General features: G+C 47.2%; 2 protein-coding genes across 2 annotated transcripts in view; one reads left to right on the top strand and one right to left on the bottom strand.

Annotated features, from left to right (window-relative positions):
- Positions 1-972: 972 nt before the first annotated feature.
- On the top strand, positions 973-2926 carry zar1l (zygote arrest 1-like). The gene is made up of 4 exons (XM_019869537.1): positions 973-1657; positions 2192-2284; positions 2480-2554; positions 2704-2926. The coding sequence occupies exons 1-4, from the start codon at positions 1100-1102 to the stop codon at positions 2845-2847; spliced, it is 870 nt and encodes a 289-aa protein (XP_019725096.1). The 5' UTR covers positions 973-1099; the 3' UTR covers positions 2848-2926.
- A 1326-nt stretch (positions 2927-4252) lies between these two features.
- The window catches only part of fryb (furry homolog b (Drosophila)), a 31437-nt gene continuing 19881 nt past the window's right edge, over positions 4253-15808 (bottom strand). Inside the window, exons 40-65 of the mRNA XM_019869500.1 lie at positions 14474-14562; positions 14015-14166; positions 13661-13848; positions 13488-13582; positions 12938-13136; positions 12630-12851; positions 12097-12295; positions 11932-12029; positions 11584-11754; positions 11370-11510; positions 10808-10993; positions 10559-10723; positions 9951-10025; positions 9670-9843; positions 9269-9277; positions 8389-8583; positions 8136-8276; positions 7833-8041; positions 7472-7676; positions 7192-7341; positions 7025-7123; positions 6596-6679; positions 5982-5999; positions 5720-5830; positions 5275-5513; positions 4253-5199 (exon numbers count right to left, since the gene is read on the bottom strand). Of these exons, the coding sequence (XP_019725059.1) occupies positions 4941-5199; positions 5275-5513; positions 5720-5830; positions 5982-5999; positions 6596-6679; positions 7025-7123; positions 7192-7341; positions 7472-7676; positions 7833-8041; positions 8136-8276; positions 8389-8583; positions 9269-9277; positions 9670-9843; positions 9951-10025; positions 10559-10723; positions 10808-10993; positions 11370-11510; positions 11584-11754; positions 11932-12029; positions 12097-12295; positions 12630-12851; positions 12938-13136; positions 13488-13582; positions 13661-13848; positions 14015-14166; positions 14474-14562 (3873 nt within the window). The 3' untranslated portion in view covers positions 4253-4940. The remainder of the gene's footprint in view (positions 5200-5274; positions 5514-5719; positions 5831-5981; positions 6000-6595; positions 6680-7024; positions 7124-7191; positions 7342-7471; positions 7677-7832; positions 8042-8135; positions 8277-8388; positions 8584-9268; positions 9278-9669; positions 9844-9950; positions 10026-10558; positions 10724-10807; positions 10994-11369; positions 11511-11583; positions 11755-11931; positions 12030-12096; positions 12296-12629; positions 12852-12937; positions 13137-13487; positions 13583-13660; positions 13849-14014; positions 14167-14473; positions 14563-15808) is intronic.

The following is a 15808-nucleotide window of genomic DNA, read 5'->3' as shown; positions in this document are numbered from 1 at the left end:
ATTTTAATAAACAAATGACATATATTAAATGAACATCAAATAACTACCACTGAAAGCAAACTTGTAATAGACTGTAAAACCCGATTCGCTGCCAGATTTGCATTATAATTGTGAGGATTGGAGTGAATGGGTTTCAAAGTTCCTGTTAAGTGAAAATAAACGTTTTGTTAATGTTACCCACCATATAGAAGAGTGTTGTTCACAACCCTGCCAAGTTTGAATGATTAATATATACTGCATGTGTATAATGAAAGTTCAAAACCCATGTACAGTAGTAGTGCATATTTTGTCCCGCCACACTGTAACCACTGCAAATAGTAGTTCATTTGGGTTGATTGTGTACTATTAAGATGCAGTTGTATTTACAGTAGGAATATTGCTTCATTTTCATACCGTTCCACAAATTTCCCACGGCACATGAACGCAACACCCAACGTAATTTCAAATGGATGATTCGTTCTCAACTCGGGCCCAATTTGACGTCAAAATTGCAGTACCTCTCTCAATTGCGCGTACACAATCGTTCAGGTACATTCATGAATACTGTAGTCCATGCAGAGCCTGAATTTTGAATAGCTGTCTTTGTTCCCGGCCAAACGCGGTAACCTGATAGAGGGCGCTCCAACACAACATTTTGAGGAGTCCATGCGCTGCACTGCAGAGAACACGAAGATAGATGACACATATATACAGTAATTGAAATTTTAATATCATTTCAAAATATTCATATGACGTATTTGCTGTCAGGGATGTTAAATAAATAAATAAATAATTATTTATATTTATCAACAAACAGTTTACAGCTTTTACATTTTAAATACAACTGAACGGCATTTAACAATATGGTATTGTATAACTGGACTGTAGCCTACTGGATAAAAATAAGACACATAATCTACGCACAGTTTGAGCATTTAAATAAATGACTCTCGCGTGAGAATCACGGGTTTATAAAAACGAATTGTCATCCATTCCACCGAAAAGAACTTTTGAACCCTGGCCCTGTTGCCAATCAGCTAATTGGCGTCCTCTCAGTCCAATCACGTGGTATAAACCCGAGCGGGCGCGCGCGGCCCCGGTTTCACTCTCTGGCTCCAGGATGGAGGGCTTCCCGTCCACCTTCCCTCCGCCCTACAGCGTGGTGTGCACCCCCGCTGCCAGCCCGGCCCCGGGGGGCGTTTGCTGGGCCAAGCGGGAGGCACGCTTCGTAACGCCACACGGCCTCAACTACCTGGAGCTTTGCAAGGCCATCCTGGCTCAGTCGGGGCCGCCCCCCGGCGCCCGAACCCGGGAGTGCGGCGTGCAAGTGAACGCCAAAGTGGACAAAACGGTGCAATGCTCCTTGGGGCCCAAGACGCTGCTCGGCCAGGGGGAGGCCGATGACCTGCAGCCCGCGGGGGAGGGGGAAAAAGAGGAGGACGGAGAGGACGGCGGCTGCGGTCAAGCGCCCCGCACGCCTCCGGTGAGCCAGCTGCGCTTCTTCACCCGGCCGGTGTCTATCTACTCGCCCGTGTTCGAGCGCGGCATTACGGTCAAGCAAGACGAGGGAGAGCCGGAAGTCCGTGACGAGGAAGAAGAGGGGGAGGAGAGGGGAAAACATCCGGATGAAGTCATCAAGGGCCCCGTACATCGTCCCGGCAGGGGATCCAATTTACAGGTGGGCCTCATCAACCTTCTCCAAAAATTCCATTTAATATCAGTGTGCCAGTGTAACCCATGAAGATGTAGTTATTCAAGACATTCTGTCGATCTAAAATAAAGAAACAAAAATAACAAAGAACCAAAGGAAGTGTCATAACGTTTGGGTCAATTCGATTCATAAAATAAGAGTTTGAATGGAATATGTACACTCTTCAAACTGCTGGGTTAAAATAATCCAATTTTGTTTGAAAAAAATTGGACTGACTTGCCATTTTTTTGACTCAGCAGTTTTAAGGATGCATGCAAGTATATATTTTGAAGACCACATACATATTTCTTACAGGACAATTTGACCTATAATATAACCTGAGTGTTAAAGAAATATATATGTGAGTAAAAATTACATTCAAATTCATATGACATACTAAACCCCAATTTGTAGGATTATAATTTTTGTGACTGTTAAATATTCAGCGGGTCACATCGACCCATTGACATTTTAGAAGCTTGTACGGGACTTGATGTGAATGTGTGTCTCTGTGCCGTGTAGTTCCTGGAGCAGAGGTACGGCTTCTTCCACTGCAAAAAGTGTAACATCCGGTGGGAGAGTGCTTACGTGTGGTGCATCTCGGGAACCAACAAGGTTAATTCACCTACAGTGGACATTAAAAGTCTACACACCCCTGTTCAAATGCAAGGTTCTTGTGATATGCAGTTAAAAAAAAAAGATCAAGAAAAATCACCCTTGAAACTACTGGCAACCAATATTGGGTTCGAATTTGAATGCGATTGGTTAATTCTACTGTTCATGTATTTATATTGTGACATGTCTCCACAGGTATACTACAAGCAGCTCTGCCGGAAGTGTCAGGTGGGCTTCAACCCCTACAGAGTGGAGTCCATCATATGCAAGGTAGGAAGAGCCGCATTTCACTCACTTGCATACTCACTCCTCCAATTAAATCTCAAAAAGCAAACTTTTTTTTTCATTTGACATTTTCTGATTGACAATTGAAAGCGGATAGAAGAAATACTACACGTCTTCTCCGTGTCGCGTTTCAGGGCTGCTCCGAGACGTGCTGCAGCTGCGAGAAGAAGCAGAGGCACATCAACATGACCAGGCCTCACCGCCAGGATCTGTGCTGCCGATGCCGGGGCATGAAGCTCTCCTGCGACGCCACCTACAGCTTCAAATACATTGTCTGATGCTGTGACCGCGATGTCAATGGCACTCCATGCCTCCCTCCCCATGTCATTTTTCTAAGGAATAAACTATAAGTGCATCTCAAGTGTGGACTAAGAATCCTTCCCCACAATTTAAACTTCTGTCTTACTTACTGAGTCAATTTGACCCTCGGCATGTTTTGACTACCCTGCAGTGTAAGAAACTAGTTAATTACATGCCTGACCAACTCAATATCGTTGGTTGGTTTCATTAAAGCCACTCCGCAAATACCGTTTTGGTCAATTTGACCCATGACCCAACAGAAATGGTAACGTACCATCCGAAGATGTATTGTTCAGCATTTTTTAAACTCTTCTGTTCCGTTGGTTTCCCAGGAAGAGGAAAAAAGTTCCTGGGTCAATTTGACCCAGGGCTTGTTAAATTAGCTGAGGCCTGCGACCCGAATGAGGCTAAGCGTCGTCGAAAATGGAAGGTTTGTTTCAACTTTTACTTTAAACACCAAATTGGACAGAACTGAAAAGGACGTCACACAAAGGCTGTAAAAGTATTTACAAGGTGGATAAAAACAACTACAGTTTCAATCTAAAAAGCTTTTTTCTTTTTTTTTTCTCTTTTGAAAAAATGTGCAATTTCTCGTTCATCGGCATGCACGCACCTTCACTCTCGCACACACACACCAAGAAAACATACCCGAGTGAGCTTGAAGCTCCTTCAGTAGCGCAGACAAATGTACCATCTTTCAGATTTATCAATAAATATTTGAGACACTCCCTATAGTACGCATGCAGGTCACATGACTGATGAGGGGCGGGGAGTGATTAGTAGTCGCATACTTTTTGTCGGTGCTGAATGTCAGCACGCACACACTTACCTACGCTCTCATACACTCGCACACTTACTTTCTTATATATATATATACAGACACACACAAACAAATTGCTACGGTTTTAACATCCAGGCGAAATACGGAAGTGTCACTGAGGGGGTGTGACAGTGCCAAGGTGCTACGGAGTCACAGAGGCGTACGCCGTTAGCGGCGGTGACGCGGAAAGACAGCCGACGTGTCCTTGATGTTTCAGTCATCTCGGTTCAAGTTATTCCAGCATTTGGCGTCTCTTACAGTAAGTAACACTTCCTCCTGTAGATCCGTTTAGTGCAATAGGGACAATTCCGGGACGATGGGGCATTGCAGGAAGTGGGTCCGTCTTCCTCACACAAATCAGTCGTTGTCATCTTGGCATCCCAGTTATAGCGCTCGTGTCAGGTCTGAATGTCGGGGGTGGAGCGGTAGGTTTTCTGGGCAGCGTACCCCACCATGCCCAGGTAGGGAGACAGGGGTGCCGGTGAGTTGAGGTCAGGGGATGGAAGAAGAGGGACATGGGTAATGAGGGCGTGACCGGGCGGGAGTTATTTGTGCATTTATTTGATTTCCTTGAGATCCAGTTTAAGGTCCATGTACTAGTACACTATTTGTCCCCACTAGTAAGAAAATTCAGTGCACTATGAGAATCACTTTGCCTTACTCGTAACGTTTTTTTTTTTCTCTATTAGTGCCACTTTTGGCTGACTAGTACAACATTAAGCTGTTGGGAAATTCAGGTCTGGACGTCGGGAGGTTCGGTGTTCAGGAAGCCCCCAGCTTTCAGGAGGGGGAGGGTGGTATGCCCCACTTTGCCCAGGTAGCGAGACAAGGGTGTGCCAGAGGTCACGAGGGGGCAGCAACAAGCCCATGATGCTGCCTCACCCGAACCCTCAGGGAGGGGTGAAGCGAGAGGCTGAAAGGCTGGGATGGGAGGGCGAGTGATGACATGGTGTGGATATGGAGGAGGCGGCCGAGGGAGGTGCTGGCGCTGAGGGGCATCGGGTGGCACGTTGGAGTAAGTCAGCAGATATGGTTGCGCGGCTACAGTTGGCAGGGCGTCCCGTTTGTTGCCGTGGGTACCAGGTGGTGGATGTCCTCCGAAGGCATCCAAATGCCGCCCCAGTCCCGAAAAATGAACAAGGGGAGGAAAGTCAAGAAGCGGTTGGGGAAGGTGGGTGGAACCGTCGTTCGGAGGCATACGGGAGGCGGCTCCTCGGTACGCCGCCCCAGGGTCCTCCCGGGGTGCTACTGTCAGAGGCTGGTCCCGGAGGCGCTGGAGTCGGGGAGGTAGGTGGTGACCACGCGGTAGCCCTGAGCGCGGCGGATCATGTCGCGAATCTCGCCGTTGAGCTCCAGCAGTTTGGAGCAGATCAGGCCCAGGTCCTGACGGGAGCCTACCAGGGCGATGGTGCCCGTCTGGCCCAAAGTCTGGTGCCGGAAGTACACGTTGAGCAGAGTCTGGACCTCCTTCTCGGAGCCGCCGCCAAACACGCCGTGAGGCCATCGACGCCTGGAATTAATTCAGATCTCCGATGTAGCTTTTGTACAGTGGCATCCTATTTAATACTCCCTCCCTTTTGTATACCTGCACTCTTGAATGTAGCGGACGGCCTTGGTGAACTCGTGGTTCTTCAGACAGTCCAGAATGGCCTTGACTGCCGCCTCTGACGATGGGAAGCTGGGCACCACCATGGCGGCCATGTGGGCGGCGTGGGTGTGGACCGAGTGGGCCGAGTGCTCGTGCTCCAGGTCCCTGGCCACTGCCGCCTCCGCCGCCTGCAGGCTGCCGCGAAGTTCGCTCAGCTCCCGAGACATGTTCAGCAGCTAAAAGAACAACGATGGAAACATAATACAATACATATTTTAATGATATAGCGCTTTCACAACAGCTGCAGTTGTAACAAAACACTTTACAGAATATAGGCATATTTATAGTTTTTGGAAACTGACACAGGAATGTGAATTATTTTCACTTCCTCTAGATTTCCGAAAAATTTGCTCTTCGAGTTTCTCGTAGTTGAAATGCTCACCTCGGGTACGGAGCTGATGGCGTGAACCTGACCGATGAGTGAGCAGTAGGACTGGAAGAGCAGCAGGAGCTGGAAGTGCAGCTTGTAAAGCCTCTGGCACAGCTCCAGTTGCTGCCAAAATGTAGAAGAACATCAGCCAGGGCTTGACGGACACCACGACGACGACGACAGTGGCAGCGGCGGCATCAAGACGTGATTGCGGCGTGCGTGCAGAACTAATTAGCATTTTTATTAGGCGGGAGCAAAGAGAAGAAGAACTTACGGCCAGAGACTCCATTTGCTAGAGCGTGAGGGCGTGTTAGAGGAAGAAAATAGCATCAGTCAGACACATGCCAACTTACACGGTCGGCATCTATGATGCCAACTTTGTTGTTGAGCTCTTAAAAGAGACATATTATGCATTATTTTGACACTAACATCACAGTAAGGCGTATTTGTATGACTTCGCCCCACACAGAGTTTCTCAAGCAATGACTTGGCAGCGAGGATGTACGAAATTACTATTATTGACAAAGCCAAAAGGTAACCAGCGCTGCAGCGTTAGCACCGACTAGCATTAGCTCCTGCCAAATAATAATAATGTTCGGTCGTCAACGAGGAGGTGGGGATTATTTGCGTTTGAATATGTCATGTATCACATCACTACATTTGTGTGGTAATTTGGTGGCCGAGTGATTCAAAATGCAGCATGTGATCATGCAACTAAAAATATGTTCAGAATTCTTGATCCTTTGATGAACAGGCACGATTAAAACGCCTGTGGGAACTCTTAAATTATGACAAATAAAATGCAGAATATGTCTTTTAAAGTCACTGAATAAAGCCAACCGCAAACAGGAAACAGGAACAGAAAGTACTCAAGTAAGAGTTCCCTACTTTCTCCTCCGAGTCTCCAGGCTGGCAGGTGACCACGCTTTCGCCAGGGCACCTGGGAAATGTGTCCTTACAGCTGCGCAGCCACTGAAGGACACAGCAAACCACAGGGACTTGCATATTTACATCACATTTAACAATCGGTACACCAACCATGTTTTGACTTAGCACTTCTCATTCTCGGTACTTGCAGTTCAGTGAATTTTGAGTTCTTGAAAGCATTTGTGGCACTTTCCTTTCCAGGAACTTTTAGTTCTTGGTACTTTCAGGTCGTAGTTCCCAGGACTAAAAGGTTGAAATTAGATGTGTTCTGCACCTGCTCAAGAGGTTTCTGGACCTCTCATAAGTATGAGGTCTTTTTTCGGACATTTCAACAACACTTCCCAAGGTCCAAACACAATGCTACTCCCTAAAGTTCTTTGCGATTTTTACCGTGACAGCCGCATCCTCCCTTGTGTTGTAAGTGTCCAGGTATTCCTGCAGCTCCAACGCGCTGAACTTCATCTTCTCCAGGAGGCCGTAAGACATGATCTAAAAAGCAGAGGTAAGGCTCGAGTCCACAACCGAGCCGATGGGTCACTCGCTTGCGTTGAACTCACGGTGTCGGCATCGATATATATGGTTGGGCAGTCGGAGCAGGTCGTCAGCATTTGAGAGGACTTGAGGAACTTGGAGCCGATCCCCCTCAGGCCCTCGCCCAGATAGGAGGCCGCATCGGTGGTCAAGGTGCAGAACTTTCCTTGGAGGTTCTGAAAACAAGAGGTCAGGTGAACCTCAAATGGTGGCAAAGACCCGAAAAGCAGACCGGGAACATGTTTTTTTTTTAATAGTACCAAATTTGAGCCAGGAAAAACCTTGGAAACATTCCGGAGGTCTCACCCTGAAGAGCGACGAGAAGATCTGGAAGGTGTAGACGGCGCACGAGCCGTCTGAGTCGGTCACCAACTGGTTGACGTGACAACGCCACGCCTCCTCGGCGTCGTCGCACACCGCCGGCTGGAACGCGGCCAAGATGGCGGAGAAAAACGGAGACGGCGGAGGCGGGAATCCCAGGTCCTCCAGGTCATCCACGTCGTCACGTAATCTGTTGCCGTGGTGAGATTTTATCCTACTTGTGTTTTACATATTTTTTTGTTCCCGTAATTTTTAATAAAGGGGTCAAATGCAAAAAAAAATAATGCAGCAAAATAAAGAATGTCAACAAGTTTCGTTTAAACTTGCAACATAACATCATCTTCACCTGGGCAGACTGTTCGGGTCTAGAAAGTCCAGCGGCGGTTGGGAATAGTCGTGCCGACGGTCCAGATGTGGCGTTCGGACCTGCGCTTGCCCCGGCAGCTCCAGCGTGAAACTCTCGCCGCAGTCCGAGCCAGCGGCAAGCTCGTTGGTGCTCAGAGACAGCTCGTCGTCTTGAGCCTGAGTGTCCTCGTCCTCGCCACACACCCTCGCCTGCCCATGACACGAACGCACCATCAGCGTATACAAAGAAACTTCTCAAAAGTTTGAGAACCCCTGCAGTGCATGCGTTTGCGCGGATTCCTACGTGTAGGCCGCTGAGGTGGTCATGGAGCAGCGCCCCCTGGCCCGGGGTGGTGGCGCCGAAGGACTGCGGGTCGGCAGACGTGTCGTACGATGTGGAGAGAGAATCCGTGTGGTTGGTCTCATCCGATGGGGATGGATTCGTCTGGAAGGGAAAACCGACAGTGTCAGAGAAGAAACACGGCGACGATTTCTATTCATTCTGTAATGTGTCTTAAATGATAGAGTGTGATATTATGGTAACGAGTCCTACACACCAGCTGGGAATGTGACAGGCTCTGACTGGTGGAGGACTCCTCTTCCTCAGAGGACTCCTCAGAATCGTGAGGGTCTTCGTGTCCCAAGCTGGGCGTGCTGCCTGAGTGCTGGCTCTCCTCCAGCAGGTCACCCAGCTCGGTGCTGTCCAGGGATCGGCGCCGCACGCCCCAGTTAAAGTTGTCCACTGTTTCGCCCTGGAGGGAACGCACACAAAAACAGCAGCCGGCAGGGAGGGGAGGGGGAAAGAAGGGAGCGGTGATGGCGGTGAATTTTCCGAGTAGACGGCAATGTGTCACGTTTAATGTGCGCCGGATGAGAAGCGTTTTTTCAGATTTGTGTTCACGATGCCGGCACGCTGGTTTGTTCAACCGCCAAGCGACAACATTGACGAAGGTGGGAGCAAGTCACAAATGAGCGAGTCATAAGCAAGTCTCCAGCCTTAGAATCCGAACGAGTCACATGGGACACAGAGAAGGAACGTGGACAATTTGGCCCAATTTTGACAGTTTCACTCAGGGGTGTACTCACTTTTCTTCTTCAACGCTTTCGACAATTATTAAAAGTAGTACAGTATGTAGTACTTGGAGGTGATGGTAAATTTACACTGGCATACAAGGTGTCCACTGACTACACTGTAGTCATTTCTCCCGTATTGCCCCATGAAGAGATTGAATCAAAAGTTTCCAAATACGGTAAGGGTGTATTCACTCCTGTGAGATTACTGTATTGCAGTTCAAGTCGAGGTTTCGGAAGTTTCAGAATAATGCGACGCACGTCCCACACCTCTGAACAACAACCACACTGGCAAAGGAGACAGAAAGACCACCACAGCTGTGAGATGAAAAGCTAATGCGGATGCTGAATGCAAGGAAAACTTACCTGGAGCTCCTGGTTCAGCACGGGGGAAAAAGAGAGACACTCAGTTAGACAGAGAGAGAGAGACACACATACAAACACACATACACAAACATCTCTAACATATGCAGGAAAAAAAAACAGTATTTATGTTGTAAAACACTTGAACAAGGGGTGTCCAAATAAAAACATGATAAATAATAGAAAGTACAAATCAGTATCATGACCCGGGTAACACTGAGGTCACGTGGTGATGACTAAAAAAACGTTTTTTTTTCCTCGAAAACAATTTACTCTTGGGATATTGGACATTTGTGCATGATTATTTTTTTTTCTTGAAAAAATACATCACTTTCTTAATAGAGTGAACTTGATGAGAAAATGACAGAGGTTAGCATGGACCAAAGCTGACGGGCTGGCCTCACCTCTCCGTCTTCCAGCTCCACATCCAGGAAGTCAAAGTCTCTGAAAACCCTGAATTGCTGCTCGCTGGCAGTGTCGTCCAGCGTGTCCTCCCTGGTGCCGCCCTCCTCCGACGACACGCCGCTCTCGCGCACTTCCATCATCATGTCCAGGTCGCCACAGGATGAGAAGATCACCTGGTGACAACAGCAAAAAGAAAAAAAAAGAAAAAAAAAAAGAGATTTCACTCACAGAAATGTCCATGGTCTCATCTGTTCTTTCAGAGGAATGTGAAGCATCTTACCGATGGGTTCTTTGTTAGTCCAACTTCTTGACCACACAGAGAAAGAACATTTACCAGCTTTTCTCGGGTCCGCTTCTAAAGGAGGGATGGAAACAAAAACATAACAGTCAAGCATTCACAAAGGGTGCATAAGCAAATACAGAAAGATGGAAAAAATCACCAATTTAAACAAGAAAATCAATCATTACCGAGTTGACACTTCTAAAAATGTTTCTTCCAAGTGTGACATCACAGTGAGATCAAAACCTGTTTTTTTTCTGAAAAATTATGACATTGTCCTTTATTTATTTAAAAAATAGATATATTATTGGTAAACCTGACTTTTTTAAAACACTACAAGACTTTTTAAAAACAAAATAAATTTCAACTCCCGATAGAGGTATGACATCTTTATTGAGGAAAAAAAAGATTTTCTCTTGAAAAAAAAAAATACTCATTAATTTTTAAAACAATTTCTTTCTTTTTTTACTTTTGAAAAATTCAATGTAATTCTTGAAAAAAAAATCCCGACTTTTGTGTCGATAAATACAACTATACTCTTGAAAAAAAGACTTGCAAATTACCCTTGACTTGTGATTGACTTTCTTCTCGACTACACATTGCACTACCTGAGAAGACTGCGGTTGCCTCCAGCTGACGGGAACCAGGATGGTGTTGGAGTTGGATCCCGATGAGGTGGAGGAGGTACTGCGGGTAACAGCCATGGCTCGGGCCTTGCCCTCCCTGACGGCAGAGCCCTGTAGCGCATCAAAGCGCCGCCCGATGACCGGCGTCTGCGAGGAAAAGAAGCATGTACGTACTACTCGGGCCAGCGACATGGCCCCAAAATAAAATATCAGCCGTACTTCCTGTCTCACCTCGGAAATATCAAAGGTGAAGTCCAGGGTTTTCCCGGGCAGTGCCTTGGCCGAGCCATCCCACACTCGGCTCACCTCCAGGTTGGAGATGTCGCCGTGAGCCTGACCATACACTGGGTGCACAAGGCTGGCCGAGCGCGACACCACCAGCTTCAGGATGTTCAGGGCGTCTTTCCAATGCACCGTCTGCGGAGACACACAGGCTTTGTTTTTCTTCTTTACTTCTTTTTATGATGGTCTAAAATTATTTTTTGATTTGTAAACCTCCACACACGGTGTAATAATTCTCCTGTTAAGTTGCTGGTCAATTTGACCTATTATAAAATTGAAAAATATAGAAGAAAAAAAATAAAATAAAAATGGGTTAAAACATGTTCTGCAAGCCACAGTTTTGCTCTTCTTGTCATCTTTAAATGATTTTATTATTTGCAAACAGCCAGATGAGTTAAAAGGTTCAGTAATCCAGAAAATAAGCAATATTAAATTTTCTTTATTCTCATCTCTTCTTCGTATTTTTTCCATCATCAATTCAATTTTAAACCAAAAAATTTAGAACACTCACTTGTACAAACTTTTCGATGGTCTTGGTGACGTCAGCGTTGAACTGCTTGACGTGCACGGCGCTCAGGTCCATGTGGCTGAGCAGGCAGTAGATGATCTGCAGGAGGGACTGTTGCATGCTGGGAAGGCCTTTATCCAGCAGCTGCCCGACACACGATTGTTACATTACTACTCTGTCATTGGTCGGCAGCACGTATAAAAACAGGAGCCCGCACCTCCGCCATGTAGGTAACCATGTTGAGCGTGATGTCGGAAAAGGCCTCGTGAAGGTAGCGGCACACCACGCTGACCCAGGAGAAAGGGTCCCGCGTGTACGAGCGCGTCTTGTACAGTGTCATCACGTGGGCCAGGTGGGACAGCTTGGTGTTCTTCTCCACCAAACACACCTGACAAAAGAAGCAACGACCAGAGATAATGTTCATTCAATGAAAATCAGACTTGAATCTCGAAATGTCACAACTTCCTTTGCTGAAAAATGACATCGAAACTTATTTTTTAAATGAACTAAGAATCAGTTTATATGGTGACTAAAGATAAAAAGACATTTTTATTGTGTACTTCACCTGTGCGATCCTCTCTGCACTCTCCTTACAGAACTGCGTGGGGTGCCCAAAGTGCTGCACCAGGTGTGGTAGCAGACACAGTACGTTGAGTGGGAAACCTGCAGAGCGAGCGCTGGTTAGGGCCATCATGAGGAAAGACTGTGAGGTTATGGGACTTAGTCCTACCCAAAGACTGCGAGCTGTCCACCACGGGTACGCGGGACACGGGCGTGAGCTGGCAGAAGAGCTGCAGGGTGAGGTCGGAGGTGGCCTGGGAGGTGAAGCCCTTCAGTAGAAGTTGCTGGATGCCAGAGAAGCCGCTCCACCTCAGCTGAGCCTGGAGCTTCTCCAAACGCTCGCGGTTCTCCGCCCGGTCCAAAGGCACCTGGCAAAGTGGGTCAAGATGAACCAAAAAAAGGAGAAAGTCTGAAATCTGTCTGTGTTCAGGTTTTTATCGATTCAGAAGCCATTTGAAGAGCCCTTTTTTTGTTTAAGTTTCTTAACGGCCCTGTTTATAAGCATCAAAACCAAACAAGCCTTTTTGACCCTCTGTGATGTTGCACTTCAATTTAAAAGAAAAAAAAAAAGAAGTGATAAAAAAGTCTTCTGCTGACATAATTTTAATATGTCATATTTAATTTTAATTATATTTTAAACCCCGAAATATTCTACAGTGTAATTACTCTCCTGATATGTGACTGCTTGATTAATTGTCGTACCTTGGACAGGAGCTTGTGCACGAGGCGTAGCGACATCTGGTACTCGAATTCAAAGTCCGACTCCATGAGTGAGACGGCCACCCAGAAGACGGTGGCCAGTATGGAGGACGGGTGCGACACATGGGCGGGGTCCGACAGGACGCTGGGATCGATGCGATTGGTTGACGAGGTGCAGGACCCAGGGCTCCTCCCCAGCCGTGCCAGGCCATGACTGTTGCAGGCCTATCAAAACACACACACACATATGTAGAACTTGATGTTATCTTAACGAACTTTTCAAGTTTTACAATTTAACAAACAATTCTTACCTGAATACGGTCCAGCGTGGCACTGCGAGGGGGGTCGCTGGACTGGTAGCCGCACTCGCCGAACTTCTTGGGTACTGAGTAGGAGCGTTGGTGGCGCTGAGATGACAGGCCCGCCAACCCCGGGCCGGGGAAGTTAAGTTGGCCCGTGCTCTTCCGGTTCATCAGCTTGTCACTCAGCACAAAGTCAGGTGATGAGGTTCTGGAAGGATTAAAAGTAGCATGACAACTGTTAGCGTGTCAGCATTTCAGAAAGAATCATTTCAAAATAATAGCAGACGACGTGAGGGAAAATCAGCCTGAGCAATTTCTCTTGTTTGATTGCTATCTTGCTTTGTATGAAGATACTGACTTTTAGCATGTTGAAAAACACTGTGTGCGGATACCAGCCCTTAGCATGTTAACATATGGTCAAATTTCATTGGAAGTAACAACCACAGCACGTTCTATTTGTCAGGTTACAACCTTTTGAGAACTTATCATACCCACGGTTGGCATGTTATGATTTTATCATTACACTTTTGTCCATAAAGTGTAAAGAGCAGATGCTAACCTGGTTAGCGCCGCCATGAGGTCGCTGTTCTTCAGACACTCTGCCAGGTTAACCACCACCGATTCCAATGTGAGCAGAACCTCCATTACGTAGCCCTGACACAAAACATCTTGTGAAACAAGGCGATGGAAGTCTTTTTTTTTTTTTCTTCCTTGGAGTGGAGGTAGCCTCACCTGCACCTCGTCGCCGTGCTCGCCCACCACCTCAACGAGGCGAGAGACCAAGTCGGACACGGCGTGGTTGTTGATGGGTTGCTTGAGCGCCCGGAAGATTTGGAAAGAGCGGCCGGCGTAGTGGCGAGATGAGCTGCACAACGCCGTCTGCAACGCCACGTCGCTAAGCTGCTGCTCCAGGTGGAAGTCTGCACAACAAAAACAAGTTCACATGCCTACTCAATGCTTCTACTGTTGGAGTCTCTTAAAGGTTTACGTGGACCCATTTTTGTAGTTAAAAGATGTCTTATTTACTTTTTACTGAACATTACCTTGAATGCAATTCTGTATTGCAGTTGTGACGTCTACCCTCACCTGACTTTGACTCCTTGAAGACAGAGATGACGTGGCGCAAGAAGTTGGAGAGCTGTTCGGTGCTTTTCGAGTTTGGGTTTTTGGGCGTGATGTCCTCATGCACCCACAGCGGCCCCAAGGCTCTGAGCAATAACAACACAGTACTCCAGGCACTGCACACCCGCCACCGATAGCACCACACACCACGTTAGGTCAGGGACACTTCATGCACTTTTGAACCCCCCATTATGTGATGTGGGAGGTCAAATGGACACCTTCAAAACTGCTTCTAAAAAATAGAGACTTAGTTTTTACTTTGTAAAATAGAAATTGTACTTTATCATGTTTTGGATTTTTGAAGTTGACATGTTGTTGTTGCAGGTCGTATTAATCTCTCTCTCTCTCTCTCTCTCTCTCACTCTCTATTTATTTATTTGAAAATCTATGAGAAAATCTTAAAAAGTAGCTTTGTGCACATACCTTGTGGAGAGGAACTCAATGAGTTTGTTGGTCTTCTCGTCCGTCTCGTGGGGCGTGTCCTCCAGGTCCTCCAGGTCGTCTGGCGTAACCAGCGGCAGGTTGCCCACGCTGCCTGCTGTGCTACCGCCGGCCAGGCTAACCGAAGATGAGTTGGACATGGAGCCGAGGCCTGAGTCGACCATGGGTGAAGCCTGGCACTCCCGCAGGAAATCGGGCACGTCTGTCCATCCGCGGGAAACAAGCGTGGGCCATTAGTAGTTAGCAGTCAGGGGAACGAGGATGGACAGGAAGGGTCTTACTTGAGTGCTGATGGTCGTTGTGATAGCTGGACTTGATGGTCAGAGTTTTGTTGTCACTGCTTTCTCTGGTCAACATTAACACGGAGGCGATCACCTGCAATGAGATCGCAACATAGTGATGAGGAAGAGGGGGTGGAAGACGGAAGAGGAAGAGGAGGAGAGAGTCGAGGAGGACGGAGATGTGGAGGTGGTGGAAGATGAGGATAAGGAGCAAGAGAAGCACATGGAATGGGGGGTAAGAAGAGGTGGTGGAGAACGAGGAGGAAGATGAGTAGGAAAAAGGTGAATGCCGGAAGACAGGGCAGTGGATTAGGTGGAGAAGAAGATGGAAGAGAAGGGGGAGGTGGAGGAGAAGCTGGAAGTCGAACAGGAAGAGGTACAGGAGGAAGAGCAAGTGGAGGAAAAAGAGAAGAGGGGGAGACTTTGGGAAGGTGGAAGGTGGAAGGTGGTAGAGGAAGAGGAAGCCTCCGTCCCTCACCTGGAAGTTGTTGTTACACGATAGCGCTATGAGGAGGTGCAGTAGGAGGCGCTTGCTGTGCTCGTATACCTCCGGCCTATAGTGGTCCAGGCCTAATGATGACACACACAAACAGAGAAACACTTAACAATCCGCACCCTCAAAGCAAAATGGCTGAGGGCTTCTGTTCTCACATTTGATGGCTGGGCAGAAACACCAAATATGCATACACCATTTCCTGAATATTTCTCCATTAAATGAAATGAAATGATGATATGGGGGGTGTGCGCGGGATGTCAGAACAGTGAGAAGTTGACAAGTGCTTTATGGGTCCTTGTCTGCAGCCGCACAAAAGAATGTGTGAATGTTTTTGACTGTGTGCTTGTGCATCGGAGCATGAAAGCGCACACTGACGGAAGGGACTATTAGACGTCACTGTCAAATATCAATGCAACGCATCATTTCATGTTTTATCTTATCAGTAAAGTGTGTGTGTGTGTGTGTGTGTGTGTGTGTGTGTGTGTGTGTGTGTGTGTGTGTGTGTGTGTGTGCACATAACTCAAAAGAGCGCGTGCCAGA

Source organism: Hippocampus comes, unplaced genomic scaffold (assembly GCF_001891065.2).
Source record: "Hippocampus comes isolate QL1 unplaced genomic scaffold, H_comes_QL1_v1.1 scaffold109, whole genome shotgun sequence".
Lineage (NCBI taxonomy): Eukaryota > Metazoa > Chordata > Actinopteri > Syngnathiformes > Syngnathidae > Hippocampus > Hippocampus comes.
This window is presented reverse-complemented; position numbering and strand designations above follow the sequence as displayed.

Excerpts from the sequence above, each read along its gene's own strand:
- zar1l (XM_019869537.1), top strand. The coding sequence starts at position 1,100 with ATGGAGGGCTTCCCGTCCACCTTCCCTCCGCCCTACAGCGTGGTGTGC. Across the intron at positions 1,658-2,191 it reads GCAGGGGATCCAATTTACAG|TTCCTGGAGCAGAGGTACGG; the intron begins GTGGGCCTCATC and ends TGTGCCGTGTAG. Across the intron at positions 2,555-2,703 it reads TGGAGTCCATCATATGCAAG|GGCTGCTCCGAGACGTGCTG; the intron begins GTAGGAAGAGCC and ends GTCGCGTTTCAG.